The following is a 14,355-nucleotide window of genomic DNA, read 5'->3' on the forward strand; positions in this document are numbered from 1 at the left end:
CGGTGGGTGGTGATGACAGGACTGCTGGAATTTCCTACCCTGTGCTCCCTGAAATGCAGGGGGGGGTTGCTGTGCACAGAGCTGCCTTGTGTCTGTCTGTGGGCAAAGTTACCCCACAGCCTGCAGGCGGTTACACGTCAGCGATGGCACTTCGCTCAGTGGAGACCTTACTGGAAAAAAAATTGTCAAGAAAAGGAACTTTGGATTGGCCTGAAATAAAAGCTGTCATCTTGGTGGTTTTTTCAAACGAGAAGAAAAACACAGAGCTTATTTTCATTCCTGTAAACATTTCACTTCTACAAATGACACCTCTTCAGTTTTCATATCATTTATTCATTCATTTAAAAAAAAATGCAGTGCTTTTCAAACAAGGGTGTCAGTTTGAAATTAACAGCTGAAATATTGTTTCAGAAATCGCAAAAGGAAATATTTGGACATTTCTGTAATCTCCCTTCCTGTTTTATTTCTTTTATTAAAACTGTTTGCTAAAGTCAGCCCAGTATCTTGAATAGTTTCTCCTAGGTTACTGGGCAAACTTTCTGCTAGCTGAAATACTTTCGCTCTAATTTGGTGTAAAGTTGCAAGGAAAACAGCCTGAGTGAGTCAGAACAACTAAGAAAAGGTGGACGTGGTGAAGGGGTAACCAGCAGCAGGTGGGCTGCTAGGGCAAGTGAGGTCTTCAGAGCTAGCAAGCAGAAAGGGGTTGTATTGAAATGTGATCCTGGGATAAAAGGCAGACAAGGGAACGGCGTAGCAAACCAGCACGTGACCCTTATGATGTTTGGTTGTTTTTCCCTCCTGCATAACCCCAGCCATTTTCTGTCTTTCCTGTCTGTTCTTGTACAATCCTGTAGATGACAAAACTAGCTGTGTAGTTCTGTGATGCTCTTTGCTGGAGTGCAGTGTATGCAGATGAATGTTCATTGAAAAACTTGTTTGATCGCATCTGTTCTTCAGACAAGTCAGAAGAAAAAAAAATGAGACTCTCTTTACATCTCATGTGAGAGGAGTTGTGCCTTACTCTAAAAGACGCCATTTTGCACAGCTTGTTTCCCAGGGGATGTCCAAAGCCCCACAGAAGTGTTTTCATCTGAGCCTTTCCTGACTGGTGTAGCACATGCAAACAGGGAAGCCCCCATGGCAAGTATAGTTTAAATCTCATTCCTAGTGAGATGCTGTGACTGCATTGGCAGTGAGGGGCAGTAGGTATGTTGTCACTAATTCAGAGCTGGACACGTGAGACTGTGATAAAGAGGTGCCAGGTTCATATCACAGAAACCTCGTAAAGACCGATCAGAAGCCTGTAGCACGTAACTCAGTGGTTCTCTTTAGGATGAGAAGTATGTTTATGAGATTATATGCTGGCAGTGCTCTTCCTTGTTGTTAGTTGTAAAGAGATTTTAGATTAACTATTTTAGAACCAGAGCTCTGTGTGCGTACATCCAGGGGCAGGGTTCTGTTGCTTTTACACAAATGTGTCATTTGTAGTGGCAGAAGCTATTCTAAAAGAGTGGGAATTTTCCCCACATCCCTTCTCATATCTGCCATCTGTGTGGATGTCCTGCTGACCCTGAGATGGCTTAAACGTCCATGTGAACAAATACATTGAGCTTTTAAGTTCCTGCTATGTGGGGGGAGCTGAGTCACTCCATTAAGATCTGTCAGCTAACAGCAGGATTTGCTTGCCATGGTTTAGATACCTGGTGCTACATGAGATACTTTGAAGTACCCAGGGCATCTTCAGGAGGGCAGGGGTTCAGTTTGAACGAATAAAAAATGTACTCTGCTTCCTGTGGGTTTCTTGGTGGGAGTGGTGGTGTGGTAAAGAAAAAGTCAACCGCTTTTACAGACATGGGTTTACTGGGCAAGGAGAATAAGAAGAAAGATTAGAGGGCACGTTAGCATTTCTGGGGCCTACATTTGAATTAAAATATTTTTCCAAAGATTTGCTGTTAATTTCCTGCTGGCTGTGCCTTTGCCCTTCTGTGCCTCTATACACCTAGTTGTAGCAATCTCTATTCTCCCAAAGGAAGGGCTTCTGGGGATGTTTTTCTCTTTTGCATCTGCCACCCAGAAATCCATGTTTGAAAACCCTTCTCTGGGGCAGTCATTTACACCTTGGTAGCTCGGTAGGTGTGATTTTCTCAAGGCCATGCAGTCTTCCAGTGGCAGATACAACTGCACCCACGTTCCTTGGGGCTGAACCCTCACAGCAACACCCAGACATCCATCTCTGGTACTTCTCCTCTGAGGCACATTGGGGCTTGGCATTGCTGCACACACACTCATGCACTCAGTCCCTCTCCATCCAGTATTACCTGTTCTCTGACAGCCCTCGTTCTGTTGCTGCTCCTCTGGGCTGTGCCGCTTCCCAGCACACACAGCAGGAGGTTGAATGTCTTGTCTTGCTTTGCTGGGTGAGCAGGGAATGGGCACAGACTGGGTGAGCACAGATGATCTCTGGTTGTGCCCTTTGTTTGCATGGCACTGGTGGCACTGTAGGAGGTGGATCCGACAGTTTCCTGAATTTAGTACTTGCAGACAAGTGGAAGCCAGAGGCAAGTCTGTGATTCTACAGCGTGCTGCTTGGAGCCAGACACCCAGGAAAAGGAGCCTGAGAAGCTGCAACAGCTACCCTTAAACAATCACATGGATGATGGAGCTGGATCCTGTGCAGTGGTTTTCATGTGTTCAGAACAATTAGTGTTTTGTGACCAGTGAGAGTGTCTGCCAGCAGATCAAGGTGCAAGAAGTACTTGGCAGCGAGCTGATAAGGTCTGAAAGGGTCTCTTTGAGCCTCCTGGAATTAAGTGCCTCCTCAGCTCTGGTCTTCTACAAATAAAATCAAATCATTAACTCACGCTTGCTCACCTCTCCAAAGGGAAATGATGTCTGGGTGAAACACAATGCAAGTGAGCTCCTGAAGGCAGTCATAAACTCAGATTCGCCCTTCTCTGCAAAGGCTGGGGAGAAAGTGTTGTCTGCCAGGTGCGGGTGGATCACTGCAACGCGACTCCAGCACAGGGTTGCCAGCTCTGGTTGTGTTTTCCGTGCCCATGTGTAGACTTATAACAAGCTTAGCTGATAAAGGCTTTGTTGATTTACGTAAGATAAAAGAAACCTGATTCTATATTTGCTGTAACATGGGTGGGTGTGTCTAGGCGGTGACATGAAAGAGCAGGAGACAGTGGAGAGAAGATGCTGTTTGGGTGCAGACAGGGCATGGGCTCGACCGAAGCTAACTGCAAAGGTTTTGTTGCCCCAAAAAGGGGAGCGAATGTGGGTGGCTTGGTGCTGAGCAGCTCCAGATCTCTGAACACAGATGAGGATAGGTAGGGCAGGACAGGGCTGGTGCACGTGCCTGGTTCTTCACTCCCTTTCTGTTTCGAAGCAGAGAAGAAGAAAGGGAGGTCGGCCACCTTCTACCCTTTAGACAACACCTCCTTCCTGCTTCCTGTGGATGAGACACAGCCACCAGCGTTCGCCAGCAGCATGGAGCCCGTGGGTGTCAGCACGGAGATGGCACTGCTCAGCAACATCCTAGCAGCGTACGCCTTCATCACAGGTAGGTCTGGGGGCTGCCACCTCTCTGCGCTCCCACGGGCTGCTTGTGGACTCTGCACTGAGCCCTGCACCTCGGTCATTTACGGCTAAATCCGTTTCTTTGAACTGTTGGTATTTTTCATTTGTCTCTCAGCAAATTCTGCCTTGAAAGGCCTGACCCGGGCAGCTCTGGCAGGCAACACGCAACAGGGTTTATGGTGCTCTGCTTTCCCCTGGATTTGCTCTCATCTGAAGTTAAATACAGTGTGATCTTCAATGTGGTCTTATTTCTAATGCTGTGTTTTTCCTGAAGATCAAAGCCTGGCACGTAAGGAAGGCAAGCTTGTTGTCCCGTAATTTGGAAAATAAGAGATCATTACCCTGCTTAAGAGAATTTGGCTTATCTTCAGTAGGAATGTGAAGATGAAGTAGCTTGAGAGTCTGCTTAATTATATATTTAAATGTAGTTTAGAGCGAAATTTCCTTGGATCACAGTTTATCCTTCACCCACATGTATCTTTCAAGTAGCAGAGGAATAGTCTTCCTTTTAAGATTTGCATTAAGAAGTTACTCTTGAAATAGAGACTGTGTGCTGTGTTCAGTGCTTGGACTCAGTATCATTGAGAGTAAGAAGTCCAGTAGAGGCAGACAACGTAGTGCAAATATTTTCCATCTTGTGAGGTGCCTTGTCAAAACTAAGAATTGACTGCAGAGCTGGAGGATCCACCCCGCAAGCAGGTAGCACTGGCTCTACGTATTTTAGGACAATCTCTGCTGCTTTCTGCAGAATGAGGGCCCTGTTTTTTCACTGGCCTGCTGTGACATGCTGTTTACAGCCAGTTTTTCTTATGAGACTGCAGAATGTTCTCCATTTTAATGAAATGTTCATATGCACCTTGTTGGTAATGCTAATGTGCTGCTCCTTTAGTACATGCTGTGAATGATTCTGTGCTCTACAGCCGCTCTGCTCACACCACCCTAATGCACTTAAGCTGGGATCTGTGTAACTAAAACTGCATTTGGGAGCAGTAGTTATTCCATGTCTTTGTGACATTCAACTTTACTGATTCAGTAAATAGAAATGCATTCTTGGTGCCCTGCTCTTGCTGAGATACCGCCGTGCTGCTACAGACAAGTATTTGGATTTGAAGTAACCAACTTGGGCTTTTCATTTTGGAATCACTAAGTAGCTTAATGAGAGTTTTTCTGCATGTTAAGTGAAGGATCCTTCTAAGAGGACGTGATTATTGAATGCAAAGTTCTGCTTTTCTACACATTGAATGGTCATTGAAATTGGCTGTTGGTGACACTTTAAAGAAGCTGGCAGCCTAAATGCAAGTAGTGATGTTCTTCACAAAAGATGACTGAGTGGGATATATTTTTGTTGCTTGGACTTTCTAAGGAAAGATTAGGGAAAGGAAACACTAAATGTATCTTCTGTCTATCATACTTCCCTCTCTTACCTACATCTATTTTTGCTGTGGAAAAAAAATGCCTGTATTCTCAATGCTAATAGAAAATAAAATACTGTTTGCATTATTTTCCCCATCTGCAAAGTAACGGGTAGCAGAAAGTTTTAGGATTTACGGTAGGGGCAGTAGTACTAGGATTTAGGACTGCTGACTTTGCTTCCATTTGCTTCCACAGCACAGCTCTTTGACCTTGCAGTCATTTTATGGGGCACAAGGCCTCGATTCATCCCTTTGCCAAGGTGTCGATCTTGGCAGGAGCCTTTTGCTCCAGAACAAATAGTAAATCACAGGATCACAGAATTGCAGGGATAGGAAGAGAACTCAAGGGATCATCGAGTCCAGCCACCCTGTTAAAGCAGGTTCCCTGCAGTTGGTCACACAGGTAGGTGACCAAGCGGGTCTTGAGTATCTCCATAGAAGGAAACTCCACAGCCTCTCAGAGCAACCTGTTCCAGTGCTCCCTCACCCTTACTGTAAAGAAGTTCTGCATGTTTGTATGGATCTTTCTGTGTTCAAGTTTTAGGCCATTGCTCCTTGTCCTATTGCTGTGCACCACTGAGAAGAGCCTGGCCTCATCCATTTGCCTCCCACCTTCCTTTAGATATTTATAAATATATGTCAGATCTCCTCTCAGTCTTCTTTTCCCCAGGCTGAACAGCCCCAGGTTACTCAGCCTTTCCTCATACAGAAGATGCTCCAAGTCCTTCATCATTTTGTGGCCCTCCACTGGACTCCTTCTAGGAGATCCCAGCCTTTTCTGAACTGGGGAGCCCAGAACTGGACACAGTATTCTAAATGTGGCCTCACCAGGGCACAGCAGAGGGGGAGGATCACCTCCCTTGACCTGCTGGCCACGCTCCTTTTACTGCACCCCAGGATCCCATTGGCCTTCTTGGCCAGCAGGGCACACTGCTGGCTCATGGCTGACCTGTTGGCAACCAGAATACCCAGGTCCTTCTCTGCAGAGCTCCTCTCCAGCAGGTCATCCCTGAACCCTTATTGATAAATGCAGTCATTCCTCCTCAGGAATGACTCTACACTTGCTCTTGTTAAACCTGACCCAGTTCTGTCCAACTCTCAGCCTGCCCAGGTCTTGCTGAATGGTAGCACAGCCTACAGGTGTGTCAGCCACTTCTCCTAGCTTTGTATCATCAGCAAACTTGCTGAGGGTGGACTCTGTCCCTTCATCCAGGTTGTTGATGAAGATGTTGCATAAGTCTGGACCGAGTACTGACACCTGGGGAACACCACTGGTTACAGCCTCCAACCAGACTGCACTGCCGATAACCACACTCTGAGCTCAGCCAGTCAGCCAGTTCTCAACCCACCTCACCATGCACTCATCTATCCTGCACTTTCTAAGTTTCATAACAAGGATGTTGTGGGAGATGATGTCAGATGCCTTGGTGAAGTCAAGGTACACAACTCTCACTGCTCTCCCCCCATCTACTCTGCTAGTGATGATATCATAGAAAGCTACCAGGTTGGTCGAGCACAGTTCCCCCTTGGTGAATCCATGTTGACTACTCCTGATAACCTTCTTCTCTTTCAGTTGATCGGAGAGGATATCCAGAACAAGCTGTTCCATCACCTATTTAGGGATTGCCCTTTCTGAAGACTGAAATGACATCGGCTATCCTCCAGTCTTCAGGCACCTCTCTTGTTTGCCAGGACCTTTCAAAGATGATAGGAGTTCAGGAGTCACCTCTGCCAGCTCTCCTAGCACACATGGGTGCATCCCATCGGAGCCCATGGCTTCGTGTGCATTGATTTTGGCTAGACATTCTCTGACCAGATCCTCCTCAGGTGGTGGGAAATCCTCCTTCTCCTGGATTCTCTGTCATCTCCAGGGTCAGGAATTCTTGAGGGCCCATCTTAGCACTGAAGACTGAAGCAAAGAAGGCCTTCAGAATCTCTACCTTTTCAGTGTCTTCTGTTACCAACGTACCCACTTTGTTTAGCAGGGGACTCGCATTTTCTCTAGTCTTCCTTTTACTGCTGACATACTTGCAAAAACCCTTTCTTGTTACCCTTTACCTTCTTTGTAAGGTATAATTCCAAGAGGGCCTTAGCCTTCCTCATCGCATCCCTAAATTGACAGCCTTAGCTGTCGTGTTGATGCGGGTCTTACTTGCTTACCCTCTTATAAAGCGGTCACCCTGTGATATGTTCAGATTCACTAACTGCCAGATAAATGGTATAACTCAGACCTCACCACTTTGGCTTCCAGTGATGAGTTCCTGAGCTTCTTGCTCGTGTTCTCCAGTGCACTTAACCGTGAATGTTGGATGAGTTTTAATCTCAGCGGTGTGTAGGTTCAGGTTGGTATTTGTCACAAAAATAATTGATGACTGTCCTATGGATTGAAACAGCAGATGCTGTAAACTCTTTTTATTTGCTACATGTAATGTTGTCATTTGCTCTTAGCAAGGAGGATGGATTTGGCCTGGTTTATTTTACTGTATGTTAGTATGGGGAGGAGGCTTTATGTTATGAGTTCAAAGACATGATGTGTGACGGCACAAATATAATGGGATAAAACTAAGGCACTGCAAAGCAACTTCTCTTCTTGTTGCAGACTTTTGAGATCACTTGGAAATTTTCATGTTTGCCTGAGTTTGCAGCCTTGAAGAGGGCTTACACCACACCAGCTGTTGATGCCCATAGAGAAGTCACTACAGTGGCTTAAGGGAGGCAGGGATGGCCAGGGAGGTTTTGGTTCATACATCTTCCACCACCCCTGACCCCAGCCTCTGTGCCAGAGGGAAACAATGCAAGAAGTGCTTCATGATACTAAAATGTCCCTCAGGTACACTCTGCAAACTGAAACTGAAACTGTGCCATTCTATGATTCTATGAAACTGCTGATCAGGACTTGCCTCTGCTGGTGAGTTGGCTCAAAACAATATTTTGTAAAGGCAAGTTGTAAAAAGGGAAGAGTTGTACACTTCTTTTTTTTGTTGTTTGGGACAGAGGATGGTGTACAGCCTCAGACCTCCTCCAAGAGAAGGACCTTAGGGGCACTTGGTGTTGCATGGATCAAGTACACGCTTGAAAAGATCTTCCACTCTGCTACTTCTCCTGCCTCCTGGCAGTGGAATGTTTCTTATCCTGAGCAGAGCACTAAAATCCACGTCCACGCTGGCGTTTGCTTCATCTGCACAAAATGACAGGATTGGTTGGGAAGCTGCAGATGAAGAGCTGCAGGCTCTGTTGTTTGCACAGTTGGCACGTGCAGAGTCTTACTGCACACGGAGTGGATGAGCACCAATATTAGCAAAAGCCTCTGGGCTCATTTCTACAATCTTTTTGGTTGCAGTTGCCATGTAAATGTTGGAAATGTTCCTGTTGACAGCCAAGGGGTGAAAAATCACAGCACAGCAGGAAGCAAAGCCTCTCCGCAGGAGAGTTGGTTTTCACAGTCAAATCTGTTTGAGGCTTTCACCATGTTTAGGAGCATCACAGCCTGTTAAGTGTTACCCTTAACACTTAAAACAATAAGTGTTTTAAACTCGAAAACATTTCCTCAGAAACAGAGGGAAGGAGTCAGCAGTGCCTTGTGCTGAGTGGATTTATCAGCTGATCAGACAAATGAGTCTTACGTGGAGTGTGGTCCTGCAAAAGGCTGAGGAATGCCCTTAATTTAAAAGCCAATTTTTGTCACAGAGTTAGGATTAGAATTAGATGCAATCCCTGTGTGTAAATCTCAGTCCTGTTATTTGTCACGGACCTGATCCAAAACCTGTCTGAGTATCTGAGAAGACTTCACTGCTCTCAGTGGCAGCTGGACCTGCCTCTGCAGTCACAATCTTCCAGCAAGACCAGAACTATCCCTTCTGTTTATGTAAATATTAAATGTCTAAATTGTACCAGATCACTTCCAGTGCCTTCCTTCGGATAGAGGACTTACCCTAGTTTTGTATTCAGGATAAAGTAGTTAGAGGGAAACCTCCACAAATCCCTGTTTCATTCTTCCGTAAGCCCTAAACCATTGGTGCCAAGTTATGAACAAGGAGCTTCCAAAAAACAACCCGGGGGGGATCATTCCAACTTTTAGGCTGCTTGGCCTGAGCTTTCTTAATAAGGGGCTGCTGGAGAGCTTCCTCTGTCCGGCCAGGGGATTTCGGCAGCCTGTGGGGCTGACTGTAAATTCCCAAGAAGATGTTATTCCTACTGCTTGTGTGACTGTGCTTAATGCTGAGCCTTTCACTGGGAGCTCTGAAACATCCCTCCCCACTGAGGTTTCTGAATATATGAAGCCATCACAGGAAGCCAGCAGCATTAATGCCTAGATTGCTTTGTATTTATTGAAACGATTTATTATAATACCAGTAACAACCTTGGCCTGTGGCATTTCCTGGGGAATTAATGGCAGTCTGGGCTGATGCTCCCAGCAGATTGGTAGCCCTCAGGAAACAGGCTCCACAATTGCTGCTGGTTTGGTTGGAAAAACAAAATAAAATGTGTTTCTAATTTCTGGGCTTTGACTGCATAGAAGGTGGTGGGTTTTGTGTAGAGAGTTTACGAAGAGCGTGTATCTTTTGTCTGCAGTGATTAAATTCAGGCTTGAATCAGTGACTTTCATCAACGCTTTTAATCCAGAGAGAGAAATACCACAGAAGGGAAGGCAACCCCATCTAAAGAGATTGGCAGCAGCTGGGTCCTTCCAGAAGTGTAGGAGGAAAACACAGCCTTGCTGTCATCCACCGCTGTGGAAGAAAGAGCTCCACTGATCAAAATCCGAGTGCTAAAGGGGTAGTGGGGCACACATGCACATGAATTCATATCAAACTATTGTTAACTGATATCCATATGCTTTTAAAGAGTTTTTGAAGTACTTTGAGACGTGTTACTGTGGGCATGATGAACGTGAGCTCCCTTGAGTTTTGGAAGGTTCTGAGCATCCATTTCTGAAGAGGATGCTGCTTTTTGTCCTTCGCAAAGAGGATGTGCAAAGGAGGAGGCGAACTGATCAATCCCCCAAATCCAGGGGTTGCTGATTTGGCTGCTTCAGCTGAGAAAAAAACAGCCCCTGGTTTTTAGCTTAAGTTGCTCTTTCTGCTGTAGAAAGAGAGATGTTGCTGCACAAGTGGATTGTATGCATGATAAATGCCGAGGCTGCGGTGGAATGGAGGGTTACAGCTCATGAGGAAGTCCAGGCAGTGTCTCAGATGTTGACAGAGTAGCTGGAGAAGCTCGTAAATGCCAGCGAAGCCCAAAGATTCGATAACAGCCTTTGCACTGCATGGAGAGCTGTACACAAGAGAACGAGCAGGGGATGAAAAATAGTTGCTTAAGTAGCAATGGAGATGCTGCTTGCACATGAGCAGGATACAGTAGCGTGGAAAAAAGAGTAGGGAGGAGAAATGAAAAGCAGGACATGGACAAAAATGGGAGGAGAGAAACCACATGTGTCCTTCTCAAGCTCAAACCCATGTTATCTTATGAGTTGCTTTAAAAAGAGTGAACAGTGGAACTAATGCAACCAAACGAAGCCCCTGTGTGTGCAGGAATGTGGTGCTCAGGAAAGTGCTGGGCATCGTGTCAGCCCAAGGCAGAGCAGGGGCACACTGCACTTACTGGCTTCCAGGACAAACAGGTCAGTGCTGCTTGTTTGTGCTTCCCAGTCTGCGTGTCTTTGCAGTCCTCCCTGTGCCTACTTGCGAGGGCAGCTCGCTGTCCTGAGTTGTCCAGATGGAGGTAAAAGGGGATGATGACACTTTTCCTGGGGATGTCGTGTCTCTGCAATGAAGACTGCTTTACTGTGCATGCTGTAGCAGATGGACAGTGGCTTTGCTATTGCATAAGCTGGGCTGCAGTTTTTATTCAAGTTCTGCCCCTTGAGTTCAGGATTCCATTAACTTCACTGGGGCCAGGATTTCAGTCAGTCACATTGCTGCAGAGCTATCAGCACATTCTCCATGATTGTTCTCATACCTTTTTTTTCTTTTACCTTCTGTTTTTTTGTTGACTCACTCCTGTCAAAATACCTTAGCTTAAAGTCTCTAGCTTTGGCCTCCCTTCTTTCTCCAACTATTACTGCATTTTTTTTCTCTTCTGCATTGCTAAATGCATCTTTTGCAGTTCTTTCCTCCTTTTGCAGTCTGTCTTCAGCCTCTTTTTTCCTCATGCCTTCCCCATTATCCAGTCTAGCAAGTCTCATGTTCTATTAGCCATATTTCATACTGTCGTGACACCTTCCTCTTCCATGGCTTGTCATTTACTTTTGAAATCCATTTGGTAGGAGAGAAACACAGAACACAAATGCTTCTTGTTCACATAACTGTTCCAAGAGCATCTTGGGGCTTTGAACCACGCATTGCCTTAAACCATGCACAAGTTGGTGTCTGGGTTCTGGACACAGAATCAGAATAATTTAGGTTGTGTGGGGCCTCCAGACGTCAGCTGGTCCAACTCCCCGCTCCTGCTGTTTTCCTTTTCTCCTATAAAAGTTTATTTGAAGGAAATCACTTGGAGAATGATCTAAAAGCATAGTGTGGGGGGTGAAGGTAGAGCCGAGTCTTGTAGTTTTTCCAGGGACCAAATACTGGTCTATCAGCTGGGGGGATCTAGGTCAGCTTCATCTCTGAGCTCAGGGGATTAGGCTCATCTGAGGAGTTGACTCCATCCTTGTGCTCAGGACTTCCAACAGACACAGCAGAGCAGAGCTGGCTGTGACACTTCTGCTTGGTTCATCTTCACCCACTCAAGGTGTCTGTAAACGTGAAATATGCTGAGGTGATGTAGCCCAGGGCAAGTGCAATAACAACATTTGTCACAATTACACCCCTTAGCAGTTTCATCAACCAAAAAACACCACCCTGTAGTAAATAAAAAGATAACCTCGTTGAAAAGGCATTGTGGATCCTTTGGAGTCTTGTTGTATCACCCCGAAACGCAGCTCTGCAGGACTCATCGTGTCAGGGCACAAACCCCAGCAGTGCTCCTGTAGCACAGGTATTCTTTTTGGTGGTCTGGGCAGAAGGCCAGCGCACTCGCCTCGGATAAGCAGAAGAAACTTACAGATAAATAATATGCATTTTTCCATGCTGCAAGGCTCGCCATTTCAGCTGAGCTGCAGCACAGAGCAAATGTAAAGCTTTATAATAAACTCTATTCTTTGCACTGTGGTAACGGCTATGACAGAAAGATGCATTCAGTTGCTTTTGCTTGCGCTGCTCTCAGGTTTCAACGCCATTCTTGTAGAAACTGGAATTAGCACTTAATTCATTTTTCAGTTCAATTTCAATTCAATTTATCCTTCCAGATAACTCCAAGACACAACTGCAGCTAACCTGCATTCTGCATGTGGGTCACTGCCTTGGCAGCAGATCTACCACGTAAAATCCCCTCCCTGGCTTCCCCGGGGAAAGGAGGTGAAGGAGGGCTTGGAAGCAAACAGAACCATTAGAAACCCTGCCCCTCTGGAGACCATTGCTGGTGTTTGCACAGAGGAACAAGTCGTGCGTTTTGTTTGTTCAGGAGTGGTTCTCAAGCACTCTTTCCTTTCCCCTTTCAGAAAACCCCGAGCGCGCCGCTCTGTATTTTGTCTCCGGGGTGTGCATTGGACTCGTCCTGACCCTACTGGCCCTGGTGCTGAGGGTGTCCTGCCGCACAGACTGCAAGCGTTCCTCCACCAAAAAACCTCCCCGGGAGAGCGACAGCGACAGCAGCGACAGCGACGGGGACTCGGACAGCACGTCGGACGCGTCGGCCCGCAGGCACCGCAGGTTCGAGAGGACTTTGAACATGAACGTCTTCACTTCGGCAGAGGAGCTGGAGAGAGCGCAGCGGCTGGAGGAGCGGGAGCGCATCATCCGCGAGATCTGGATGAACGGCCAGCCCGACATCCCCGGCACCAGGAGCCTCAACCGCTACTACTGAGAGCCGGGCGCCCGGCGTCCCGCTGCGCCGCGGGGCTCCTCCAGCCTTGCCGGGCAGGAGGGAGGCGCTGAGGAATGCCGTGGGGCGGCTTCCTCTTTTCCTTCCGGGAGTGCTGTGCGATGGACAGCAGTAAAGCTTTCGCTGTCTCCCTTTCCCTGACGTATGACTGTCACCCCCTTCACGGACACCTTCTGGTCACATCAGAGGTGGCGACCATCTTCATTTCTGAGTGGCTGGCACGGAGCTGACAGTTTGAGTCCCCTGTGTGGAGCACGGAGCTTGGCACGCCGTAGTACGAGTGTTGCCACTTGTGTGGGGAGCAAAGGCATCCAGCTTTGGGTTTTCATTTCGGAATGTTGGGCTTCGCTTTCCTGTGGACTCTGGGAGAACTGTGAACAAAGCTACAGCTCTGGAAAGATGACAGGGGAGGGCAGGGAGGGACATCCTGATTGACTGCCTTGTGACTTCAGAAGCCATGAGATAAACCCCATTAAAAACCAATGGCAAATACGAGTTGTGAAGAACTGGGGGGTGAGGGGAGAGTTCTTCCATCATGAAATCATCTTGGTGCTTGGATGTTTGCCATAGTGTATTCAGTTATTTATGGCTGTCTTTCTTTCATACTCCTTTTCAATGGGAACATTGTTTTTTTAACCAACACCTCAGGGATAAAATCCTTTTTTTTTTTTTTTTTTTTGGAGTCTGTTCTCCCTGCTGGTCCCTGTCAAATACAACCCAACTCACCTCCAACAGTGAAATTATGGTAATATAGGAGATGTGTCAGTGATTGGTGAGATGTTAACAACCTCAAAGAGGTTGAAAAGGCTTTTCTTTTTGTTTTGTTTTAAATATATATATATATATATATATGAAGATGCTGCACAGGAGTGTGCCTTACTCTTTTTTTGTTGTTAAACTGAGGTTTTCCTATGGATAGCAATGCACAATGTTTTATATATTTTATTAATAAAAATGAAAAAGGAAAAGGTCTATGTTTACTAGAAGAAAATTGAAACAAAAGAAGCCACATATAACAACAGAATGGGTAATAAATGCTAAATAAATTCTAGTTTGCTTCAATACATTTGAATTTGCATCCTCACTTTTGATGCTTTTGTTGCTCAAGGAAAATGGTTTGGAAGAGTAACACACCTGGAACCTGGAGGCACTTTTATTTGGCCTCAGCCCATCAGCCTGCTTCTGCAGTGCACACAGACAGGAGCAGCTGAGCGATGCATTGCCTCCCAACAGCCATCCCAAAGCCTACCTGCACTAAGGGAAAGAGTACCAGTGATTTCATGATGCTTTCAGCCTGTACACCATTCCCAAATCATACCTGAGCCAGAAGCAAATGTTAATGAAACAAAATAATAGATGAGAAGAAAAAAAAAGGTGGAAGTGCTCTTTCAGTTGTCCTGTGGAATTTTCAGTGGGTTGCTGACACATTCCACCGGGC

General features: G+C 46.2%; 1 protein-coding gene across 5 annotated transcripts in view; it reads left to right on the forward strand.

The window, feature by feature from the left end:
* Positions 1–13,979, forward strand: part of EVA1A (eva-1 homolog A, regulator of programmed cell death) — a 192,535-nt gene extending 178,556 nt beyond the window's left edge. For 3 of the 5 annotated variants that reach the window (XM_052692613.1, XM_052692617.1, XM_052692627.1), the window contains 2 exons: positions 3,395–3,565; positions 12,535–13,979. In XM_052692613.1, the coding sequence (XP_052548573.1) occupies positions 3,395–3,565; positions 12,535–12,899 (536 nt within the window). In that variant the 3' untranslated portion in view covers positions 12,900–13,979. Of the gene's footprint in view, positions 1–3,391; positions 3,566–12,534 lie in introns of all 5 variants that reach the window. The other 2 variants (XM_052692604.1, XM_052692637.1) reach the window with 1 other exon arrangement.
* Positions 13,980–14,355: the final 376 nt, after the last annotated feature.

This window comes from Tympanuchus pallidicinctus, unplaced genomic scaffold, assembly GCF_026119805.1.
Source record: "Tympanuchus pallidicinctus isolate F22 unplaced genomic scaffold, pur_lepc_1.0 scaffold1, whole genome shotgun sequence".
NCBI classification, from domain to species: domain Eukaryota; kingdom Metazoa; phylum Chordata; class Aves; order Galliformes; family Phasianidae; genus Tympanuchus; species Tympanuchus pallidicinctus.